The sequence below is a fragment of the Pocillopora damicornis genome, chromosome 1 (assembly GCF_964200805.1).
Source record: "Pocillopora damicornis chromosome 1, jaPocDami1.2, whole genome shotgun sequence".
In the NCBI taxonomy this organism is placed as follows: Eukaryota; Metazoa; Cnidaria; class Anthozoa; order Scleractinia; family Pocilloporidae; genus Pocillopora; species Pocillopora damicornis.
In genome coordinates this window covers 10,135,602-10,160,242 of record NC_142670.1, presented here as the reverse complement: position 1 = coordinate 10,160,242, position 24,641 = coordinate 10,135,602, and the positions used below count along the sequence as shown (strand labels likewise).

General features: G+C 38.1%; 2 protein-coding genes across 5 annotated transcripts in view; both read left to right on the top strand.

Annotated features, from left to right (window-relative positions):
- The window catches only part of LOC113670538 (uncharacterized), a 33,312-nt gene extending 9,462 nt beyond the window's left edge, over positions 1–23,850 (top strand). The window contains exons 1-6 of one of the 4 annotated variants that reach the window (XM_089199948.1): positions 1,904–2,237; positions 5,764–6,084; positions 19,507–19,818; positions 20,352–20,624; positions 21,015–21,533; positions 22,248–23,849. In XM_089199948.1, coding sequence (XP_089056074.1) covers positions 1,982–2,237; positions 5,764–6,084; positions 19,507–19,818; positions 20,352–20,624; positions 21,015–21,533; positions 22,248–22,588 — 2,022 coding nt within the window. In that variant the 5' untranslated portion in view covers positions 1,904–1,981 and the 3' untranslated portion in view covers positions 22,589–23,849. Of the gene's footprint in view, positions 1–1,903; positions 2,238–4,617; positions 4,994–5,763; positions 6,085–14,385; positions 15,663–17,734; positions 18,056–19,506; positions 19,819–20,351; positions 20,625–21,014; positions 21,534–22,247 lie in introns of those variants that run through there. The other 3 variants (XM_089199820.1, XM_089199794.1, XM_089199910.1) reach the window with 3 other exon arrangements.
- Positions 5,764–10,524, top strand: LOC149051892 (uncharacterized). Its single transcript, XM_089203273.1, has 5 exons — positions 5,764–6,084; positions 7,476–7,787; positions 8,349–8,619; positions 9,228–9,755; positions 10,082–10,524. The coding sequence occupies exons 4-5, from the start codon at positions 9,455–9,457 to the stop codon at positions 10,420–10,422; spliced, it is 642 nt and encodes a 213-aa protein (XP_089059399.1). The 5' UTR covers positions 5,764–6,084; positions 7,476–7,787; positions 8,349–8,619; positions 9,228–9,454; the 3' UTR covers positions 10,423–10,524.
- Positions 23,851–24,641: the final 791 nt, after the last annotated feature.

Below are 24,641 nucleotides of genomic sequence, written 5' to 3'. Positions count from 1 at the left end.
TTTAAATATTCCAAAGAACAGCTTAACCTTTCGAAATTTCTATTCCACTATGCTGAAAATATGTGTTATTGACCAAGCGTGACATCAACGTGGGTGGATAATTTTAAACTGAGTTGACAACGTAAATTGGTCACCGTGAAGAGTTTACAAAGCTGACGTTTCGAGCCTTAGCCCTTCGTCAGGGCGAATGACCACAGTTTCTTTAGAAACTTACCCCTTTTATTGCCTGACGTTTGCTGATTTTTTTTGTTTTTTTTTTTGTTTTAATGGACCGAGACGAAATCGAGGTCCACAAAGGCCAAAAAGAACGAGGCTAATACCCAGTCTTCTTGACCGAACAAGATTGGTCAATAAAAGCCAACAGGATCGGCACAATAAACCCACGAGAGTCATTTACGTTTTCTTTGTTTTGACTTTGTTTTGACTTTCTTGGCCACTTTTTACGACTCCTTTGGAAAAATTTACCAAAAATTAGGTTCTTTGTTATTTGCTCCACCAATTTCTCTTTTTCTTTGGCGGGGTCATTGCACGCAATCCCGTTCGGGCAAGATGAGCCGGTCCGTACCTGCCTTGGAAGCCAATCAGAACATAGGTGTCGCTGAAAAAAAGCAAGTAGCTAGTTCATTAACGGCCAAATGGTGACTGGAGATAAAAATCAGAAATTTAGTTCAGATTTGCTCTTCGCGATATTCTTAGACAGATTAGCAGGAGATGCAAAGCCAGGTGACCTCAATTTTATAAAACGTGCAAACAATTTTCAATTTCATAAAAAGTCTCACAATCAAAACAGGTAAAAGTCGGCTTATATAGTATAATGCGGGAGGTTTTTCGCTGATATTCAGGGATAAAATTGCGTGAAATGATTCTTAATGAAATACATGTGAGGCTTTTGACATAAATATAGGTCATGTTACTCTTTCTGTCTCCCTTTAAGTGTGTCTGTTTCTTTCTTTTTGTTTATTGTTTTTGTTTACCTTTTATGACGCACACGCTAGTGGGATTGAGTTGATGTTTTCTAGTCTTAAAAAGAGAAAAAACATTTCTTTACCGCGCTATCGAAGAACTGCAGTGGACGATTTTTCTCGTTCGATTTAGGGGAAGAAAATCTTGGTCACTTGTCAAAATTAAAGTAAAAAAATTCTTCTTTGTCACTTCCTGCCAAATTTGATGACTCGCTCATTTAATTCTCCTCTTGGGTCTCGTGAAGGGATGCCTGAGAGATGTTTACTAACATAACCCTAACAGCTTAACAGTATCACTTGATTTTGGACTTAATCTGGGCACCTTTATAGTATGCTTCGGCAGCATTATAGCGCCGTCTAATAGTACTTTTGCTTGATCGGGTCACGCAAAATTGCATACCAAACTTCAACCAGAAGCGCTATATACACTGCAGGAACTTACTAGCAGTGCGTGATATCTTGAATCATGTTTTAAACATGATTTCTTCCCAAGTCAACTGAAATGTCGTAAGCTACAGCTAAGGCAGACCTTGTTATTGATGTATGAAAGACTTCCCGTAGATTCAGCTGTGATAACAAGAACAACCGACTCGCTTCAGCAGACACGTTCATAGGATAGTATTTCCATCATAACATCATTCGCCAATGAAGAGGGAGGGGGGGGGAACAGTTGGAAGGGGCCCGTACAAGATTATAATTTATAGTCAAAATCAAGAAATATAATGATTAATAGCTATTGAAACGGCTATAGAACAGGACACTCAAGACAGCAATATCTTCGGCGATGCTTCATGATCTCACAGCGCGAACATTATGAATTTAACAGTAATCAGAGCAAAAAGTGCTCCTGTGGGAATACTTTGCGTGATATAACGAGAGAGGAAGTAAATATCTAAGGTCACGTAAGAGGTAAATAAGCTAAAGCCAGAAGGGAAGTTTTCAAATTGAGATGGTCCACTGAGGCGCTTCAAATAACTTGTACATGAATTTACCCTTTCATTATTGTATCTCAACTCACCATGGATAAAAGCGTACTAGATACAAAAATGACCACTGGAAAAAGAGACCGTAGAGAAATGTTTTACATATGCTCTTCTACGCTATCGGTCATTGCAATTGTGTTGGGTTTCGCTCTGTTCGCGAGAATAGAAACTGTCTCCCAGGATTTGAGGACAATTGACACAAAATTCTCGCTGCAAATTCAGCAAATCCGAGACATCCTTAAGGAAAGTGCAGCCTCTTCCCGCGTGAGCGAAAACTTTGACACATCAAATGGTAGGGTGACTGAGAACTTACGCTGAATTTTTCTAGTTTTTAGCCTAAATTTTCTTTATTGTGTATATGTTCTTTTCTATAATTATAGTATAAGGAATCTGTGTTTTTTGTCTGAACATTGGATAGAAGAACAGTAAGGTTACAGGCACAAGAATTCTATCACGCATTTAATTAATGGGCGACTAATTTTATTTAATTTTTTTATCTACAGAAACAAAAATTAGGCTTGTAGCTATACTCGCCATATGTATAGGTAATAAAATGATTTCGAGTGAAATTTGGCGTTAATAAGCACGAGGATACTTTTAAAAACAACAAAATTGCCCTAGCTCGTAGAGCATCTGAAAGCGTGCGCGCGCTATCTCTAATTTGCACTCGTGTTACAACTTTGCACTCGTGTTACATGGGAATTGTCATTTACATTTTTGATAACGAAACAAGTAACGAATAGCAAAGCCAAGCCGACTGCAAAATTGTATTAGAATGCTGACAAGATTTATATTACGTACATTAATACGTTAGATTCGTTAAAGGGCACAATGTCAACTATCAAATTTCTTGAAACCTCGCACACAAGAGGAGAGAGTTGAAGTTAATCTTTTTATACGTGACGCATTCATTTTCTAGAAAAATTTTCCTTACCCTACCCTTCTTTGCTACCCTTACTCAAGTGGTTATATCATGAGAGCCTAACCTGGCGAAAGCAGCAGTTGTCTAAAAATAGATTAATTAATACTATTAATATGCGAAGATTCAGTGTCTGAATTCCTCCGCGACTTCAGGCACACAATGGAGTATTAAATCACTTCGGTGGCATTACAGCGCCGTCTAATTTTGCCATTAGAGAGTTTAAGATACCTGGACGGCTGACCTCGAGGACGTTAAAATTGAGCGCGAGGGACGGGGTCGATGACGACTACCTTGGCGGGAAACTTTTCACGTTAAGGAGCAGATTTCAAGCTGAGGACGACAACGTTTTGTTCATCATGGCATCTTTAAGAAAGACTCGTGAAATGATTGTTATTGCTTACGCGGAAGGGCTATTGACGGATGAAGAGTTTAGAGTTTCGAGCTCCGAAGTGGGTTCCACGTCAATCCCCGACGAATTTTCCTCCTCTCGAATTTTACGCTTAAACTTTTCCTTGATCAATTTGAATCGCTCTCTTACAGATCGCTTGTTTACACGGAATTTGGCGGTCTCACAGGTATTAAGGTGATTCGAAATTTCTTCCCAAATTTTGCCTCTTTCGACCGTTCTTTCTTTGAATTTGTATGGCTGACAGACGAGTATTTCCCGGCAGAGAAGGAGATCGTGCTCTTCCTTCCATTCCATGCTCGCTAATCCTGTAAATAAAGAGAAGGCAGATAAACAATTTCTCTGATTTCTCGCTCCTAACTGACCAAGGGAAAAGCATTTGGACCGTGTAGATTAAAGTTTAATACAAGATAAGACATCTTTCACTCAGAGGATAAGTGGGTTCAAGTGCTAGGGACTTTTTTTTAGTAAAGCAAGTAAATTTAACGCACGTGTTCAGTCGAAATGCTCCACCGTGGCTGTGCACAGTGCACATCACTTTTACAATTTTAACCAGCTTGTCAGTGGTTTTATTGCCCAAAACAAAAAAGTGACAAACAATGTTCACCTAATGAAGTTCGAAAATCTAAAAACATGCGGAAGTTTATGGGGAAATAATAGTAACAGTACTCACGTTGACTGGTGGACGGCAAAACACCACTTCTCACGTCCTCGACACAAACAGGACTGCAATCCGCGTGGACCAGGCATGCGCATTGTGGTCTACACGCGAAATTTACTTCCGGTCAGCCGTCCTCGAGGTCAGCCGTCCAGGTATCTTAAACTCTCTATTAGTAATTTGGCACGACCGGGTCACGCAAAATTTCAAAACATGCTTCGACCAGAAGTACTTGATACGCTGCCGGAACTTGTTAGTGGTGCGTGATATCTTAAAATCAACTGAAAGGCCGGAAGCTTTTGCTATGGCAGACTTTGTTATTGATGCATGAAAGATTTCCCACAGGTTCAGCTGTGATTACAAAAACAACCGAATCGCTTCAGCCGACACGTTCATAAGATAACATTTCCATCATAATATCATTCGATAAGCAAAAAATATCGCCTATGAAGGGGGGAGGGGAGGGGGGAGGGTAGGGGCCCTATACAAATCATAAGTTTTAGTCGCAATCAAGTATTGAAATAATGATTGATAGCGGCTACAGAACAGGGCAATCAAGACAGCAATATGTATGCTTCATGACCTTAAAGCGTGAACAGAAGTAATTAAGAAGTGGGCAGAGCAAAAGGCGCTCCTGTGGAAATGTTTTGCGTGATAGAAAGAGAAAGGAAATAGATATTTGAGGTCACCTACGATGTAAATAAGCTATAGCTAAAAGGGAAGTTTTCCATTTGGAGATGGTCCCCTATAGCGCTTCAACTGAATCGCACATGAATCACAATTTCATCATTGTATCTCCATTCGCCGTGGATAACAAGGTATCAGATACAAAAATGACCACCAGAAAAAGAGACCGTAACGAGATATTTTCCATGTGCTCTTCTACTTTATCGGTCATTTCAATTGTGTTGGGTTTTGCTCTGTTTGCGAGAATAGAAAGTGTCGCCCGGGACTTGAGGACAATGGACACGAAATTCTCGCTGCAAATTCAGCAAATCCGAGACGTTCTAAAAGAAAGTTCAGCCTCTTTCCGCGGGAGCGAAACTTTTGACACATCAAATGGTAGGGTGACTGAGAACTTACTCTGAATTTCTTTGGTATCTAGCCCAAATTTTGTCCTTGTGTATATGTTCTCTTTAAAAAGTATATAGTACCTGTGTTTTTTTTTCCTGGAAATTGGATAGAAGAACGATAAGACTGCAGGCACAAGAATTTTATCACGCAGCGACTAATGTAATTTTTTTTAATTAGTATTAATTCAGCAGTCTTTCAAAACTTAACGTCAAAACAGGCTCGTGTTTTTATTTAATTTTGTCTATAGCCTCACAAAATTAGGCTAGTAGCTTTACACGCTATACGTATAGGTAATAACATGATTTCAAGTGCAATTTGGTGTTTATAAGCAAGAGTATATTTTTTAAAGACAACAAAATTACCGGAGCCCGTAGGGCAAGTTAAAGCGTGCGCGCGCTACATGTAATTTGCACTCGTGTTGCAACTTTGCACTCGTGTTACATGACAACGCATCTGTTTTCGGCGCGTAATTTTTTCCATGTAGGTTATGAATAACGGAACAAGTAACAAATAGCGAAGCCAATCAGACTGCAGAAATTGTATGAGAACGCTAATAAGATTTATACTTCATTAATATGTTAGATTGGTTAAAAGGGCACCATATGAACTATCAAAGGTTCTCGTTCCAATCAGAAGCATCTGGGCTCGAGCCACCCACTCTGAAAACTGAAAAAAAATCTTTACTGAAAATGTCAATATTGAATGCAGTATAAATATACTTGAAACATTAGTCGATGATTTCATTTTGTCTATTTCAGCGATCCGATACAAAATTCCAGTTGTTCGTCGCAGCGTGGATACAGTCAACGGCAATGAATCGATTAGCCACTGTGACATTGGAGAGGCTACCAAGAGATACGTGCGATCGATTATAAAAGGATATATTTGTCAAAGTCCAAACAGGGTTTGTGAGGCAGGGTCCCCCGGACCAATAGGAGCTCGTGGTCTTCCTGGAAAGAGAGGGCCCAAAGGAGTTAAGGGAAAAAAGGGAAAGCGAGGAGTTGTGGGACCTCCAGGAGAACCGGGAAAGCAAGGCATCAAGGGAGATATTGGCCCTAAAGGAATCAAGGGAGAAAAAGGTAAACAATAAGACAATGATGATAATCATAATAATGACAACAGCAAAACTTATTTTTGTCAATAAAATGTGGTCAAATAATAATACAATGTTAGTTTGCGATGATAGTTTTATTTGGATGTGCTTTTGTTTGATTTTGCAACTATTTAATGTTCATTGGTGTATAATTCCTTTCATCATTTCATTTGCAACATTGCCTAATGCTTAGCGTGCGTATATCGTGGTATCGATACAAGGGGGAACTTTGGAAAGCACTTCCAAAGTGAATCTTAACCTAAACACATACAGCACATGTCCGCACAACTAAAGGCCTTTCACCTCCTGTGCTCGAAAAATAGTTTTATCAATGTTAAGTAAGGTGTATCAGATAATCGCGTGCAATCCAAAAACTACAATTAAAAAGCAAGGATAAAGATCAAAGATTTATGCAAAGAAGTTTTTATTATGTTGTTCGGAATCGTAAGATGTAGGAATGTCTTGCGTGTACGAGACCATTACAATGAATTCACCTTGCTTGAATTGATGTTTACGAGAGTTCACACCATAGCGTTCTGTTAAAAACTCCGAAAATTGTATGATTTTTAATCAAAATCTTTCACTGAATTAAATTTTTAGAATATATTACCAATTGTAAATAAAATTTACCGGTCCTAAAAACAGTTGAAAGATAGCGAAGCCTTACTTGAAGTCAAAAATTTGACTTATAATTTTCCAGCCGTAATTCGTATCGCGTTTGAGAATTAAAGCGTCGCAACAACTTTAACCAAAAACTAAGTAATTTGTTTTCCGAATCAATTATCATCCAGCATAATTATTTTCGTTTGAGCTCCAAATGTCATTTTCCATAATATGACGGTTATTCGTCATTGTTGTTAAGTTTACGTTATACATATGATCTTTCAAATCACTCTTGAAAACCTTTAAGGCTCTGAATAACTTGGCTCCCTCTTACATTAATAACCCTCTGCATATGTACACTCCAAATAGGCGATTAAGGTCTTCATCTAGTTTTCAACTTCAAGTTCTTCCATCAAATCTGAAAACTTACGGGGATCGAGCACTCCCTATATGGGCCCCCTAGTCTTCCTAGTTATATCAAGCGTAGCTCCAATGTTAGTACCTTTAAGTCATTTCTGGAAACTTATCTTTTAAAACGATATTTTATATCTTAGGCTATTTGAAGCTTTATTTTATTTTATTTTCATTTTTATTTGTTTTATATATATTTTTGTTTATATCGTGAAGTGTATTAGAACTTTTGTACAAAGTACTATTTAAATAATGTTATTATTATTTATTAATTTTTTATGTCTCTATCTAAAGGTGCAATCTTTAAGATTATCATTTAATTATTTCCCCTAACAACTCTCCTTTTCTCATTACTACACTAAGGAAACCCAGGGACACCTGGACAACTAGGAGCTAAAGGTGAACCAGGCGAGTCAATATCTGCACCAAAGGTGACTGTATCACCAACTTCAGTCACTGTTACTGAAAACCAAACTGCCACGTTTTATTGCTCCGCTAATGGGAACCCAACGCCTACCGTCACCTGGAGCAGAACAGATGGTACAGTCTTATTTGCAAGCCCACAAAATAAGTTAGAAATCAGAAAAGCTGCGTATAATGACTCGGGAAATTATGTATGCACAGTTAAGAGCATATTGGGTGAGGTGCAAAAGCAGGTGAAGCTCTTCGTGGAAGGTAAGCATATTTTGGAGAAGAGTTTGTTACAGTTGGTAATTATGATCCCAACGAGCTATCTTTTTATTTCTCACAATAATTGACGTAAATCTTCACGGAATGTTCGGAAGATTTCAATTAAGGTTTTCCTCAGAAAAAATGTCATGGAACAAGTATTAAACTTTCCTTAAATGCTCTCTACCAATGTCTTTTTCAAAAAATACAAAACAGGTCTGAAAATTCTCACAATTTTAGACGACATCGACTCAAAACGTTCCTCGAGTCGTTGCTTTCAGGATTATAATTTGCATCAACGGGTAATGGGCTTTCTGCACACTTTTAACTGTATTTTATTGTAATTTCTTTTAGATTCTCCAATATAAAGGGGATGAATTGTACATCAAAATCATGCGATAAAAAATATAGGTCATGCTGGTTTAAAAGCATAAGACCATTGCACCTCTTTAGCTGGTCCATTGATTGAAAAACAATCCACTTTTTAAGAAAGTAAGCCAAGATTTTTAAGAATTGCTAAGCGAACTTAGATAAAAACATGCATTTGCCTCGTTTTGTTTTCCTCAGTTCCTCCACGATTCACTAAAAAGCCAAACAGTCATTTCAGTCAGTAGAGGTACAAACGCATTTGTTTCCTGCCAAGCATTTGGTGTTCCTTCGCCAAAAATAGTTTGGTCAAGAGACCTTGTCCCGTTACCACAAGGTCGAACAATTATCAGCAAAGGAACTCTACATATATCAGATTTTGATCCCAAAGATTCTGGCACGTACCAATGTACCGCGTCCAACAAGCTGGGATCTGTCAGTGCCTTAACATACTTAAATTATATACACACAGGTATGTCTGAGGACGATTTTGTTCGTGGCAATTTTTGAGAACTAGTGATGTCGCCTTACCTTAGAACTTTGCACTGACCTAAAAATTCCAAAGCATTACATAAAATACTATTGACAGACACTTTATAGTTGTAAGTTAATATCCACCTAGAAGCTCAGTTGAAAGTGACATCTTTCGTCATATTTTGAATGAAATTAACACTCTCTGTGGTTGGGTAAATGAGTCGAAATATTTTGGGGGCGAACCGATAAAGGTGGAGCGAACTTGTCTCACGTTAGGGGGCGAACTCGTGTAAGTGAACTTGCCGCAAAGAGGCGAACTCACCAGTTACCAAATAACCAAGTAATTCTCTCGACTTACAAAGGGAAATTAGTCAACAATTTTAAATTCTCCTTTTGCGAATGACAGTTGTAAAATCTAGCCCTGCATTCAAATTATAACTTAAGTCCCCAAAACCAGAAGCCCATTACTCCAAGTAATGAGATCCTCCCGAAACTTATTATTTTCATAAAGAGTAAATTGGTACAACAAACTTTTATCAATTATTTACTCGACTCGGAATCATTCAATTCTAAACATTATATTCTAATTTTATTTTAACTAATAAGACTTTAAGGCCGTCTTTACAAATCTTGGTGCGAGCGGAAGACTTGGTCCAACAACGCTGGGCCGTCAATACACAGGACAGGATCATGACGGAGAAGTAAAACTGTTAAGAGGTATTCAACAATGGACTGTGCCGTACACAGGTGAATACAGAATAGAAGCAATAGGAGCAGCTGGAGGATATGATAAGCACCCTAATAGTGCTCAATACCGAGGGAGAGGAGCAAGAATGATTGGAACTTTCACTTTATCCAGCGGTGAGATCATTCAAATACTTGTTGGTCAAGAAGGAATGATCAACAACAGATCACTATATCCGTTCGCCAGTGGAGGTGGCGGAGGAACATTTGTCGTCAGAGGTCGCAATATACCTTTGATAATAGCCGGGGGAGGAGGAGGTATACTAACTTTAAAGTCAAGACAACCCGGATGTGATGCCAGCACAGGCACATCGGGAAATCCTGGGTACAGATCATGGTCAGGAGGAAGCAATGGCCATGGTGCACAGACAGCTGATGATGGCAATTCAGGTAAGATTAGATAGAGATATTTTTTACGTCTAGATTAGGCATGCAGAAAATTTTTAGCATCTCACATATTTTAAATGATACTGGTAGATGATTTTACAACGATACTAGACTTTTACATTCGTAATAACCTCCGAATGCCTGAGGAACAATTTCCTGTTAGACATTACCAAAGCGTGCAGTATGATGGGAGCCTCTGCATTCGGATGATTATTGCCTTTTCAGGAGTAGTATACACTGTATGCAAGATGATATTGCATATCGAAATTGTGTCTTGTGGGGAATTTATGCGAAACTCCATCACCATTTCTTTCTTTCATTTATTTAAGGTGGTGGCGGAGGCGGTTTTTACTCCAACGGAAGAAGTTCAAAGTGGTTTGCTGGCACCATGGGAATGGGTGGAGAAGGTGGCAAAGGATTTCTTCAGGGAGAAGTGGGCGGAAAGTCCATATTTAAAGCTGTCGACGGTGGCTTTGGAGGAGGTGGTGGTGGATACGGACAGGGAAGAGGCGCCGGAGGAGGCGGAGGGTACTCTGGGGGAAGCAGCGGAGATAATGAAAATGATTCCTGTGCGGGTGGAGGAGGCTCCTATAATGTTGGTAAAGATCAGCAGAATGAATGTTGTTATAATGCAGCAGGTCACGGTCGGGTGATCGTTACACTGCTGTAGCAAGATCAGATCGATGAACTTCGAAAACTATATCTTTGATTTTAAACTGCTTGCTTGTATTGGTAGCCCTTGGAAATAAAAAGTGTGAACACCTTAAAAAAATTCGTTTTTTTTTTTGTCTAAAATTTACAAAGGAAGTTGTATTTATTTTTTCAGGTCTAATGCAGAAACATTCCCATTCCAGGCTCTAAATCAGTGCAATTGAATGAAAATGCGGGCGAAGGAGAAATAGTGGTTTGTTGCTTGACGCTTCCAAATGCAAAACACTTTACAGAAATCGAGGGAAAGCTAGTCTTTATTTTACGATTTGTTATCGAATACCAATCAAACTTTTCCTTTCAAGAAATAAATGATCCTTTTAATTACTCATTTAAAATTAGTAAATAATTCTCATTAATTGAGAGACCTGACCGATTCAAGAACTAAATCACCTACAGCTTCCTACTTCATATTTCAAACTCCTTGCTAGAACAGGTGGTCTGCTCATTGTTGGCTCTAAACTTGTCACGCAACGCTCTGGGCTCGTGCAAAGACCGTCACGTAGCGTTGGTTTCTTTAAGCTGCGGAGGAGAGACCATACAAATTTTGGGAGCGAAAAATTATCGGAGAGGAAGGTTGAAATAAGCCGGGCTTTTATAAAAAATATTTCATATTTTCTTATTATTATTTCTTGTTTTTTTCACACATTTGCACACTAGAAAAAGCATGGCGACATGGTTAAACCTCTGTGCTGAGTGCTTTTCTTTTAAGTCAGATGTGGCGAAAGCAGCACGTTGACATCTTGTTTATGGTAATAAGTCGCAAAAGTATTTGAAAAGGAACTTGATAAAATATCATGCACAACAAATAAGGTACTTCAATAAACTTCCAGATAACGTTCGCGTCAATTAACATCTTTGAACCTTTGACCTTTCAGAGGGACTAGCATCTCTTTTTTCTCACCCTTTTTAAGGTCACGAGAATAAAGAAATGATCATCAATACTCTATTGATTGTTAAATAAATTCTTCTTGTTTGAGAGAACAGAATGGAGCTCGAGAATATGATTACTAATTTTAGATTGTAAACGGTTACGTAATTTTCAGGTTCAAATCCAACATAATAACAATATATGCAAGAAAAAGTGGTACAGTTACCATTTGTTCCAGAATAAGACGCCCTCAAAACTGTAAAGTGTATAACAATCATTGAGCTATATTGTACACCGTACACTGACCTTTTTTCTCGAGGTTGTCTTCTCTCAAGATGCACACACGGGCAAGAAATTTGTGAATGAATTAGTAAACTTGAATTGTGTCTGAATATAATGAAAGATGACCGTAATAACTGACAAAAATGTGGCCCTCTTCATTACTAGAAGTATTACTCGCAATTAAACTTCAATTAATGAAAATGCAGAAAAAAAAGTCTACTCCATGCTACTCAAACACTAGTTTGGTGCTTCTACTAACCGAGCTTTTGAGCCTTCAGTGTGAAATAATGCTAATAATGGTAAGTTCTTTATCCCGGAGTATGCGCAACAATAAGTAGTGATTTCAACCGCAAGTTAAATCTGGTATATTTCACGCCATATCATGTTTTATCTTATGATTCGTGTGGCCCCGCGCGCATTATGCCATAAAAAAACCAAAAACAAAAAACCATAGTGAAAACTGACATGTGAAGGGACGAACGAGTTGACGTGACCCGGTGCGCTAAAGTCGTTCGGCCTTGCAGTTACACGGCCCTTTTGCATTCTCCGAGATTGCGCCCCTCAACTAATCAAAGTGCTCTGTGAGTAAACTCGTGAATTGACACATGATTTTTTAGATTATGTTTAATTTTATTTGGTTTAGGGAATTCGTAGTTGATTGTCATATCTAGAGTACGAGCAGTAGCTCAGTGTTCGCTAAGGTAGCAAAGAAACAGAGTAACGTTGGGATAAGAAGGCATTACAATTGAAATGATCATGCTATTACATTTGACAAGGTGGATGATGTCATGTGTTTTAAACGTCTATCATTTTTGTTTCTGGTTTGTTTCTGGAAAAGGTTGGAAGTAAATGTGGGTGAAAAGTGAAATTTACTGTCTTTCGTTGCAAATATTAGAAAATCAAGGCAATACTGTCTTAATGAAAACATTAACGATTCCCTCTTTATCAAATGAGACAAACGGGAACGAGTTTTGAGTGATATAACTAAGCCAAGCCTGCCACCGTCATTTTGGATCTCCGCCTAGTAGATTTACTTTACCGGTAGATTTAAGTCACCAGCTAGGCAACGTATAATCAATAACAAGATAGAATTTCATTTCAGGCCTATTTATCAATTTTGTGGTGTGTAACTTTCGCATTTTAGTACGTTGTATGTATGTTGAATCTTCAAATTGTCTTGAAACTTGAAAGAAAATTGTTCTTTAAAAATTCACTGAAAATCTGTGGCTAAAATTGTTTGTTTAGGTGTTATTTGATTTTCGTGTTAACTTGTTATTTCGTCAGTCGCCGGCATCTTTTGTTGCTTCACACAGGAAGAACACACGCGACGAAACGTAATGATCAATTTTGTCCTCAATCTCACGCCATAACAGAAAAAGCTTTTGAACATCTGTAAACTCCGGGCGCTTCGCAGTAAGTGATATTTTCAATGAATTTTCGGATTGTTTTCAAGTTCAAGGATTGTAAATTACAATTTTATGAAAAACGAAGGTTGTTCTGTTATTTCAGTGTGAATCCTTGCATGCCTGCCAGTCGCTGGCGTCGCTTGTTGAAACTAAAACGAAACAAAAAACTCTTTTAAGATTATCATTGGCTTCTTCTTCACCCCACCACTATTCTTAGCAACAAAGGTCGCCATTTCGTCTGTTTATTGCTCGCCAAAAACTATCAAATGCACTGAAAAGCCTAAAATCTAAAAAAGTTTACAGGAATCGACCAATCGAGCGAGCGAGCGAATGCCATTCCCCATATCGTATCTATAACTCGCTCTTGCGCATGCGCGCAATTCCCGAGTTAAAAATAAAACAAACGACATAACGAGTAGCGCTCCTCGATTAATTTTGAGTTCTCGTTCTGACTCCTTAAAATAAAAAGGAAAACGGATTTTACTGAAGATTTTTTTTACTAGTTGTCTGGAGCGTGTTCTTCTTTTAAAAATAACTTAGAGGACATATGATTAAGTGCTTATTGACTGAGTTTGAATCCAGCCTTCTTGACCGAACAAGAGTGGTTACTAGAAGCCAATAGGATTGTAGCACAATAAACCCACGAGAGTCGTTTACGCTTTCTTTGTTTTGACTTTCTTCCCGAGCGAGCAAGATGGACTGATCTCACCTGAAAAAAAGCAAGTAGCCTATTCGCCCAAGGCCAAATCGTGGCCAGAGATAAAAAATCATAATTTTAGCTCAGATTTGCTCTTCGCAATATTCCTAGGCAGATTGCCAGCAGATGCAAAGTACTTAGGCCGCTAAGTGATATCAATTTTATAAAACGTCTGAACAATTTTTAATTTCATAAAATTCTTTTCATCAATGCAAATCAAAACAGGTAAAAGTCGGCTTATGAGGTACAGTGTGGAAAGTTTTTCGCTGATATTTAGGGATAACTTGGATATTGCGTGAAACGATTCATGAAATACATGTGAGACTTTCGACGTTGATATGAGTCATTTCAGTTTTTTATTTTTGTTTTCGTTTTATGACGCACACACACGCTAGTGGGATTTAGTTGGTGTTTTTACCAGGCTTTCGAAGAACCGCAGTGGCCATTTTTATCTTTTTCTTTTTGCGGGAAGGGTTGTGGAATCAATTGATAACTTTGTTCAATTGTTAAAATTAAAGTGAACAATTTCTTTTGCGTCACCTTCTGCGAAATTTGATCACAAACTTATTTAATTCTCCTTTTGGGTCTCGTGACAGGATGTGTAAGAGATGTTAACTAACCCTAACAGCTTAAAGGTATCACCAGATTTTCGAATTTATCTGCGTACCTTTTTAGTACGCTCCGGTGTCATTACAGCGCCGTCTAATTTTTCCATTAGTACTTTGGTTCGATCGGGTCACGGAAAATTGCAAACTATACATCGACCAGAACCGCTTGATACGCTGCAGGAACATACTGGTGGTTCGGGATATCTTGAAGTCATGTTGTAAACATGATTTCCTCATGGGTCAACTGAAAGGTCGTAAGCTATAGCTAAGGCAGATGTTGTTATTGATATATGAAAGACTACCCGCAGGGTCAGCTGTGACCACAAAAACAACTGACTCGCTTCAGCAGACACGTTCACGGGATGATATTTTCATCGTATTATTATACGATAAGCAAACATTATCCCTAATGAAGGGGGGAGGGGAAGGGGCCCATTTAAGATTATAAGTTTCAATCGCAATCAAGTGTTAAACAATGATAAAGAGCTGATGAAACGGCTTTAGAACAAGGCAATCAAGACAGCATTATCGATGTTTTATGACCTCAAAGCGCACATAAGTAATTAAGTAATAGGTAGAACAAAAAGTGCTCCTGTGGGAATGCTCTGCGCGATGTTAAGAAAGAGGAAGTATATATCTAAGGTCAAGTATGACGTAACTAAGCTAAAGCCAGGAAGGTTTTCAATTACAGATGGTCCCCTATAGTGCTTCAACTGACTCGTACATGAATTAATACTTTCACCATTGTGTCTCCATCCGCCATGAATAACAGCGTACCATATACAAAAATGACCACCAGAAAAAGAGACCGTAACGAAATATTTTCCATGTGCTCTTCTACTTTAAGGTCGCTTCATGACCTTAAAGCGTGAACATAAGTAATTAAGTAGTGGGCAGAGCAAAAGTGCTCCTGTGGGAATGTTTTGCGTGATGGAATGTGGAAGGAAGTAGATATTTGAGGTCGCGTTTGACGTAAATAAGCTAAATCTAGAGGGGAAGTTTTGCAATTGGAGATGGTCCCCCATAGCGCTTCAACTGAATCGCACATAAATAACAATTCCATTATTGTATCTCCATTCGCCATGGATAACAAAGTACCATATACAAAAATGACCACCAGAAAAAGAGACCGTAAAGAAGTATTTTCCATGTGCTCTTTTACTTTATCGGTCATTTCAATTGTGTTGGGTTTTGCTCTGTTTGCGAGAATAGAAAGTGTCGCCCGGGACTTGAGGACAATGGACACGAAATTCTCGCTGCAAATTCAGCAAATCCAAGACGTTCTGAAAGAAAGTTCAGCCTCTTCCCGCGGGAGCGAAACTTTTGACACATCAAATGGTAGGGTGACTGAGAGCTTACTCGTATTTTTTTTGCAGTTTTTTAGCCCAAATATCTTTATTGTGTATATGTTCCCTTCTATGTAATATACGGTGTCTGAATTTGTTGTCTGGAAACTGGATGGTAAAAGACCAATCAGACTACGGGCACAATAGTTCTATCCCGCATTTGATTCATGGGTGACTAATGTAATTGTTTTAGCATTAACTCACTAATCATTTAAAACTTAACATCAAGACAGGCTCGTGTTTTTATTCATTTTTGACTCGTGAATTGCGCGCATGCGCAAGAGCGAAATGTAGATACGATGTGGGGAATGGCATTCGCTCGCTCGCTCGCTCGCTCGATTGGTCGATTCCTGTAAACTTTTTTTAGATTTTAGGCTTTTGAGTGCATTTGATAGTTTTTGGCGAGCAATAAACTGACGAAATGGCCACTTTTGTTGCTAAGAATAGTGGTGGGGTGAAAAAGAAGCCAATGATAATCTTAAAAGAGTTTTTTTTTTCGTTTTAGTTTCAACAAGCGGCGCCAGCGATTGGCAGGCATGCAAGGATTCACACTGAAATAACAGAACAACCTTCGTTTTTCATAATTTAATTTACAGTCCTTGAACTTGAAAACAATCCGAGGATTCATTGAAAATATCACTTACTGCGAAGCGCTCGGAGTTTACAGATGTTCAAAAGCTTTTTCTGTTATGGCGTGAGATTGAGGACAAAATTGATCATTACGTTTCGTCGCGTGTATTTTTCCTGTGTTAAGCAACAAAAAATGCCGACGACTGACGAAATTACAAGTTAGCACGAAAATCAAATAACACCTAAACAAACAATTTTAGCTACCTATTTTCAGTGAATTTTTAAAGAACAATTTTCTTTTAAGTTTCAAGACAATTTGAAGATTCAACATACATACAACGTACTAAAATGCGAAAGTTACACACCACAAAATTGATAAATAGGCCTGAAATGAAATTCTATCTTGTTATTGATTATACGTTGCCTAGTTGGTGACTCAAATCTACCCAGGCGGAGATCCAAAATGACGGTGGCAGGCTTGGCTTAGTTATATCACTCAAAACTCGTCCCCTTTTTTCTCATTTGATAAAGAGGGAATCGTTAATGTTTTCATTAGACAATATTGCCTTGATTTTCTAATATTTACAATGAAAGACAGTAAATTGCACTTTTCACCCACATTTACTTCCAACCTTTTCTTTTGAACCAGAAACAAAAATGATAGACGTTTAAAACACATGACATCATCCACCCTTGTCAAATGTAATAGTATGATCATTTCAATTGTAATGCCTTCTTATCCCAACGTTACTTTGTTTCTTTGCTACATTAGCGAACACTGAACTACTGCTCGTACTCTAGATATGATAATCAACCACAAAATTCCCTAAACCAGATAACATTAAACATAATCTAACAAATCATATGTCAATTCACGAGTTTGCTCACAGAGCACTTTGATTATCTACAGCCGCGCAAAATTGGGCTAGTAGCTTTACTCGTTATGCATAAAGGTAGTAATATGGTTTCGAGTGCAATTTGGTGTCGATAATTACGAGTAAAGACGACAAATTTGCCTGAGCCGTAGGACAAGTTAAAGCGTGCGCGCGTTGTATGTAACTTGCACTCGTGTTACAACTTTGCACTGGTGTCACATGACAAGTACATCCGTTTTCAGCCAATCAGATGCGTGTAATTTTTTCATGTATATTATTAATAACGGAATGTAACGAATGACGAAGCCAATCAGACTGCAGATATATTTTTAGCTAGTAAGATTTATATTACATAATTATGTTACATTGTTTAGAAGGGCAGAATATCGGCTATTAAAGGTTCTCGCTCTATCTAGAAGCATCTGGGCTCGAGTTCACACGCTTTAAAAATGTATTTAGATTTTTGCAAATCGCCTGATCCAGACTATATCGTCTGCTCCTACGATTGAATGCGGAAATTCTAACTACTCTTAATAATACAATTAAGAATATGTCAATATTGAATGCAGCCGAAATATACTTGAAACATTAGTCAATGATTTTACTTTGTTCATTTTAGCGATCCAATACAAAATTCCAGTTGTTCGTCGCAGCGTGGATACAGTCAACGGGAATGAATCGATTAGCCACTGTGACATTGGAGCGGCTATCAAGAGATACGTGCGATCGATTACGAAAGGATATATTTGTCAAAGTCCAGACAGGGTTTGCGTGGCAGGGTCCCCCGGGCCAACAGGAGCTCGTGGTCTTCCCGGAGAGAGAGGGCCTAAAGGAATTAGGGGGAAAATGGGAACGCGAGGAGTTGTGGGACCTCCGGGAGAACCGGGAAAGCAAGGCATCAAGGGAGATATTGGCCCTGAAGGAATAAAGGGAGAAAAAGGTGAACAATAAAATAATCTTAATAATCAAAATAATGACAAAATTACAAGTTATTTTTGCTAAAAAAAATATATCGAAAAAAATGTGGTCAAATACTAAAGCAATGATAGTTTGCGACCATAATTTTATTTGGATGTGCTTTTGTTTGATTTTATCAACTAATTCGTTTCTTTAGTGTATAATGCCTTTCATCATTTCATTTGTAAGATTGTTCAATGCTCAGCGTGCGTATATCGAGATATCAAAACAAGGGGGAATTTTTAGAGCACGAGTGAAGTATCAGAGTTGCGCCGAGAGAAAATCTATTTTTTTCATTGTTCTCTAAACTTCTAAAATGAATCTTAACCTAGACATACACAACACATGTACGCACAACTAAAGGCATGACACATCCTGTGCACGAAAAACTGTTTTATCAATATTATGTCAGTTTTACCAGATCATCGCGTGCAACCCAAACACCAATTAAAAAGCAAGGGAAAAGATCAAAGATCTTCGCAAAGAAGTGCTAACTGTGTTGTTTGAAATCGAAAGACGTAGGAATGTCTTGTGTATGCGACATCAGTCCAATAAATTCACCTTGCTTGAATTGATGTTTACTAGAGTTCATAACAAAAGTATTGCATAGCCTTTTGTTGAACACTCCGAAAATTATACCATTTTCAATCAAAATCCTTTATTGAATGAAATGTTTAGAATATATCACCAATTGAAAATAATATTTACTGGTCCTAAGCACAGTTAAAAGATCGAAGAGCCTCACTTGAAATCAAACAGTTGCTTTAATTTTCCAGCTGTAATTCATATCGCGTTTGAGAATTAAAGCGTTGTTAAAGCGTTAACCCCAAAACTAACTGGGTTTTCCGAATCGATTATCATGTAGAATAATTATTTTCATTTTGAGCTCTAAAGGTCATTTCCAATTATGATGGAAAGGGAATTCGTTTCACTTGGAAGTCTCGAAACTCGAGCCGAAACTTGACGCGAGTTTGGCATTTAAATGCAACTCCACACGTTATGCTGTGGACGAACGTCTTTAGAGATTTCCAACGATAGCTCAATAGGAGGAGGTTAAAATTTGTTGCGGACTCAACGGCAGCGCCTCGCGAGTCTACAACATTTAGAACGCTGTGATGACGAACATCGCTGTCGATTAAAGTACAGCCCACTGTCGATTTGTTGGTTACAGAACCGGTCGCGCGGTTAGACCCTTTTTTTCTGTCAGGTTTCTATGACACTGCCTTTATAAGTCCTCTGAGAGACGATCATCGTATTACGGGTATTATACTTTTTACAATCGTAGAATGCGATGATAAAACCGGTGTTTTTCATTGCGGTTAGGTTTACGTTAATCGTGTGTTTTTTTAATGTCTCTATCTAAAGGTGCGATCTTTAATGATTGCTATTTAACTATTTTTTTAAAAATTTTCCTCCTCTCATTGTTATACTAAGGAATCCCAGGGCCACCTGGACAACCAGGAGCTAAAGGTGAACCAGGCGAGTCAATATCTGCACCAGAAGTGACTGTATCACCAACTTCAGACACTGTTACTGAAAACCAAACTGCCACGTTTTATTGCTCGGCTAATGGCAATCCAATGCCTACCGTCACCTGGAGTAAAACAGGTGATACGAAACCAATTTCAAGCCGACATAATAAGTTAGAAATCACAAAAGCTACATATAATGACTCGGGAAATTATGTTTGCACGGCCAAGAACGTATTGGGTGAGGTGCAAAAGCAGGTGAAGCTGTTTGTGGAAGGTAAGCATATTTTAATGAATAGAGTTTTTACAGTCTGAAATTGCGAGCCTCATGATGATGCGCATTGCAATACTGAGGAATCACGGTAACTTCATTTATTATAATAAGTTCGATAATAGTGGTAATGATAGTGATAATAGATTTTATATTAACAATAATAGTTATGATAAATGATGATGATAATTATGATTAATTAATTAAATATTAAAGGTCTATATTTATTTACGGTCTATATTCTCTATTTTTTCTCTTACGTTTCTACAGTTATGATTTTGTTTCTTTTGTCTTAAGCGTTTGATTTTACCACCGACTGAGATCTCCTAGAACACTGACATCCTAAGGAATTAACTATTTGACCTGAACTTTATCTTTGGATTTCAGTTCAAAATTTGGAATGCTCACTAAATCAAGCAGTTTCGATCATCAATTCTTTTACTTGTCTTTTTTTCCTATTCTTCAGAAAGTAAGCCAAGATTTTTAAGAATTGCTCAGTGAACTTAGATAAAAACGTGTTTTTTCTTTGCTTTCCTCAGTTCCTCCACGATTCACAAAAACTCCAAACAGAGTCATTAAAATCAACAGAGGCAAAAAAGCATCTGCTTCTTGCCAAGCGTTTGGATTTCCTTCGCCAAAAATAGTTTGGTCAAGAGGACTTGTCCCGTTACCACAAGGTAGAACAAGTGTCAGAAATGGAACTCTAGATATATCACACTTTGATCTTAAAGATTCTGGTACGTACCAATGTACCGCGTCCAACAAGCTGGGATCTGTCAGTGCTTTAACAACCTTATATTATATACACATAGGTATGTCTGAAAACGCTACCCTTCTTTTTTTTTCGAAAAAAAGCTAAGGATGTTGATTGTTATTGATGAATGAAATCGGTGTACTCAAACTCAACCAAAATTACCAAGTAATCCCCTTGACTTGAAAACAGGAATTTTTCAATAAAACTAATCTCTCCTTTTGCAACTAAAAACAGTTGCAAAGTCTAACACTGCATTCGATTTCAGCTTTAAAACTTCAAAAAGGTTGTTTTTTTGTTTCTTCTAGTGTGAGGAAGGAGTATGTTTAGGACTATTAACGTCATTTTCATTAACGGTAAATTGACATAACAAATATTTCTCAGTTACCAACACGACGAAGAATCGATCAATTTTTCAAAAAGATACTATCTTTTTGTGTTAACTAAAAAGATTTTAAGGCCGTCTTTACCAACCTTGGTGCAAGTGGAAGATTTGGTCCAACATCGCCTGGTAGTCACTACGCTAATCAGGATCATGACGGACAAGTTACACTGTCCAGCGGTATTCAACAGTGGACTGTGCCGTACACTGGTGATTACAGAATAGAAGCAATAGGAGCAGCAGGAGGTTATGATACATACTCCAACAGTACTCAGTACCGAGGAAGAGGAGCAAGAATGATTGGAACATTCCGCTTAAACAAGGGTGAAGTTATTCGAATACTCGTCGGTCAAGAAGGAGGAATAAACAAGGCGCGTCGGTCTTCTGGCGGTGGTGGAGGAACATTTGTAGTTAGAGGAGCCAACACACCTTTGATTATAGCCGGGGGTGGAGGAGGCATAGAATCTGCACATTCAAGGCATTCAGGATGTGATGCTAATATTGTTTCATCGGGAAATCATGGGTACAGGTCATGGTCAGGGGGGAGCAATGGACATGGTGCACAGACTGCTGATGCTAGTAATTCTGGTTAGTGGAACTGAACCAAAATATTTATGTGTATCATCCGCATGTCGGTCAATTATCGCCAGAAAAAAGCGGAAAGTAAAAATTATTAAAGTTATGATAAGTCATTTTAATGGCGAACTACATGATATGAAGGCTAGGGATTTATAATTGTTAAATGTTAAATTATTTTGTTTTTGTTTGGTTTTTGTTTCTTTTGTCTGGTGGTTGTTTCCTTTTTTTTTCATTTTTTAAGCAAAGCTTAAAAACTTTAATGCTACCGAATGGAACCTGAGAACAGATTGTTTATTTGATATTCTCGCATTTGTCATATCACCTAATCATAGTCGCTAGAAATCTAATTGAAGATGAGTTTTATCGTCATGTATTTTATGTTGCAATTTTGCATTTCAATTTTGGCCCGTAGGCATTGCTATCTTTTAAATTCTTACTTCATTTTTATTTTTTCAAAGTGCAAACCGATTAATGAAGTTTTCACATAGATTTTTCATGAACATTAACTCATTTGTTCCGGCATTATTGTGATATCGACCTGCATTCAATGACTCGGTCTCTCTGAGCAACCATCATCGATCTCCGCTAATCTCTGACGCACGAAAGTAACTTCTAGTCTAATCAGTCAAAGAATGAACGATAATACTAAGTTCTGAACCCAAATGTACAGATTTAGAAGCAACTGCATATAATTACCATTCTTGTTATTGTTAACACCGACAGGTGGCGGTGGCGGAGGTTTCTACTCCAGTGGCAGAAGTTCAATGCAGTTTGGCGGTACCATGGGAAGAGGTGGAGAAGGAGGAAAAGGATTTCTCCAAGGAGGGGTGGGGGGTGGAGCCAAGTTTAACGATGCTGTTGGTGGATTTGGTGGAGGTGGAGGTGCTTACGGAAATGGAGGGGGTGCAGGAGGAGGAGGAGGATACTCTGGAGGAAGCAGTGGGGATAATGAATATGATTCCTGTGGAGGCGGTGGCGGATCTTATAATGCTGGTAAAAATCGACAAAACGAATGTTGCTATCAATCATCTGGCCATGGTCAGGTGATTATAACCTTACTGTGAAAAGAGAAAAGTGTTTTGGGCATTATTAAACACTTATAGACTGATCCCGACGTAAACAGCCTTTTTTCCTAAGGCGGAGCCGAGTGGGAAAATATCTGTTCCTCGAGGCAAAAGTCGGTCAACATTCAGTTCTCCTTTTTTTATCCAAATTCTTTGCCAATTAATGAAATAACAGTGTATTGCAAGGAAACGCTATCATATTAATCATTGGATTTAAGGGGACCATACCAGTTTGCCATTCGAGGCTTTTTTAAAATATCATAAAGATCGAGTGGATTGTAATTTTTCATTTAACGACAAATAGGAAGTCATGTAATTGTACTAGTCGATATTTTCATTTCATCGTATTTTATCCCTAAATTTCTCAAGGTCGACGCTTGCCCATGGTTCTTGTAGAAATCAGTGCGTTAGTTTAGTTTATTAAGCTGAAGATATTTAGTTTGAGAGAAGTGGGCCCTATCGCTGTGTCCTTTTTTTGTTTTTTTTTTTTTAACTTTTTTTTGGATTTTAGACTCAATGCGACATCAAATCTTTGAAGGGGTAACAAAAAACAAAAACAAAAGTCATAAGTGTTCCAGACTTAAAGATCGCTGGATTTGCGCTATTTCTGAGAAAAGTCAAGAATTAATTACAACTAGACCCTGTGTGGAGGGTAACTGGGATACCTGGATGGTACTGGATCCGTGGAATCAAGTGTAGTGATACTACGCGTGTCGGACTAGTATACTGAAATAGTGCGCTCGATCAAGTCTGGCCAAGGGCATACACCTGTCTCAAAACATAGGCATGCTATGCATGCAAGAGTTATTTTTTCTAGGGTGGGTGGATTACTTGAAACATTGTAAGTGGTCTACATTCTTACAAAAGGAAAGAAGATTATTAATGCGGGAAAGAATGAAAATGTCGAATTACCTCACACACAGGTATTTTGTGGTAGATTATGTGTGTTGTGCGAATAAATGTAACCAAAAATAAACTGTATTTGTGCCATGGATACCTTTTAGTACAAAATGTAGACAGCAGACTGCAGACCGGATACAAAATATAGACTGCAGAGTGGGTAAAAAATGCAGACTGAGAATCTGAAGAGTTTTTACGTCTGGTATATAATAACATGTCATCTTACAGCTTACCGAGCGTCACGCAATCGCTTTTCCGCGATCAGCCTTCACGATTATTTGCACTATTGTGGAAAATTCCTGGCCCATTTCTTGATGAAAATCGATCGTAATATAATTTCAAGCCTTCAACATAGTCTTCTTACTTTGCGCGCGAGTTGGTTGGTGTGATGTCTGTACAGATTTTACTAATGTAATAAAAGTAGATGACGTGAATAATAGTGATGGTAAAGCAAGCTTAAAACGGCAACAATCACCAGAAACTACAACGGATACACAGGGTATGAGTAAGTTTTATTGATTTTTCGAGAAAAATCTTCATATTTCGAAATATTTATCGTTGTAAATTGACCATATTTCGTTCCCTATACTATTCCTTATAACGTGTTCAAATTTTTAACGGTTCCTAGAATAACTTACTCTGAGTCACACAACGCGTGACGCGTTCGTGAATTAATCGTTGGCTCTTTCTCGAAACGTGACCTTGGGTCGCCTGTGACAAGACAATTGCGTAAACAATACTTGACATAATAACATTATACACAAAAAACACGGGATTTTGGATCATGTATTTATTAAAAAAGAATATCCATACAACTACAATGAAAACAAACATAAGATTCACCTTTCTGATCGTGAAATTAATACCATTCGCACTGTTATCTTAGCTACGTTCCCTGGCATCAAGCGAATCTAACATAGCGTCTTTCTTCACTAGCAGTTTGCATCCATTTGAATTTTGTTCTTCAGTCTCACGGTAGTAGTGTTGTTCAATAGATTGCATAGAGTATATGCAGTTTGCTTTCAGTTTTTAGATTTTGCTTTTTACAACGAGTTTACGTTTTCAACTAAGACATTGGCATACTTGGCATACAAGACATACAAGGCATTCAATGCTTTCATGGCTTTCAAGCGTTCGCGATTCTGTCCGATCC

Excerpts from the sequence above, each read along its gene's own strand:
- LOC149051892 (XM_089203273.1), top strand. The coding sequence starts at position 9,455 with ATGATTGGAACTTTCACTTTATCCAGCGGTGAGATCATTCAAATACTT. Across the intron at positions 9,756-10,081 it reads AGCTGATGATGGCAATTCAG|GTGGTGGCGGAGGCGGTTTT; the intron begins GTAAGATTAGAT and ends CATTTATTTAAG.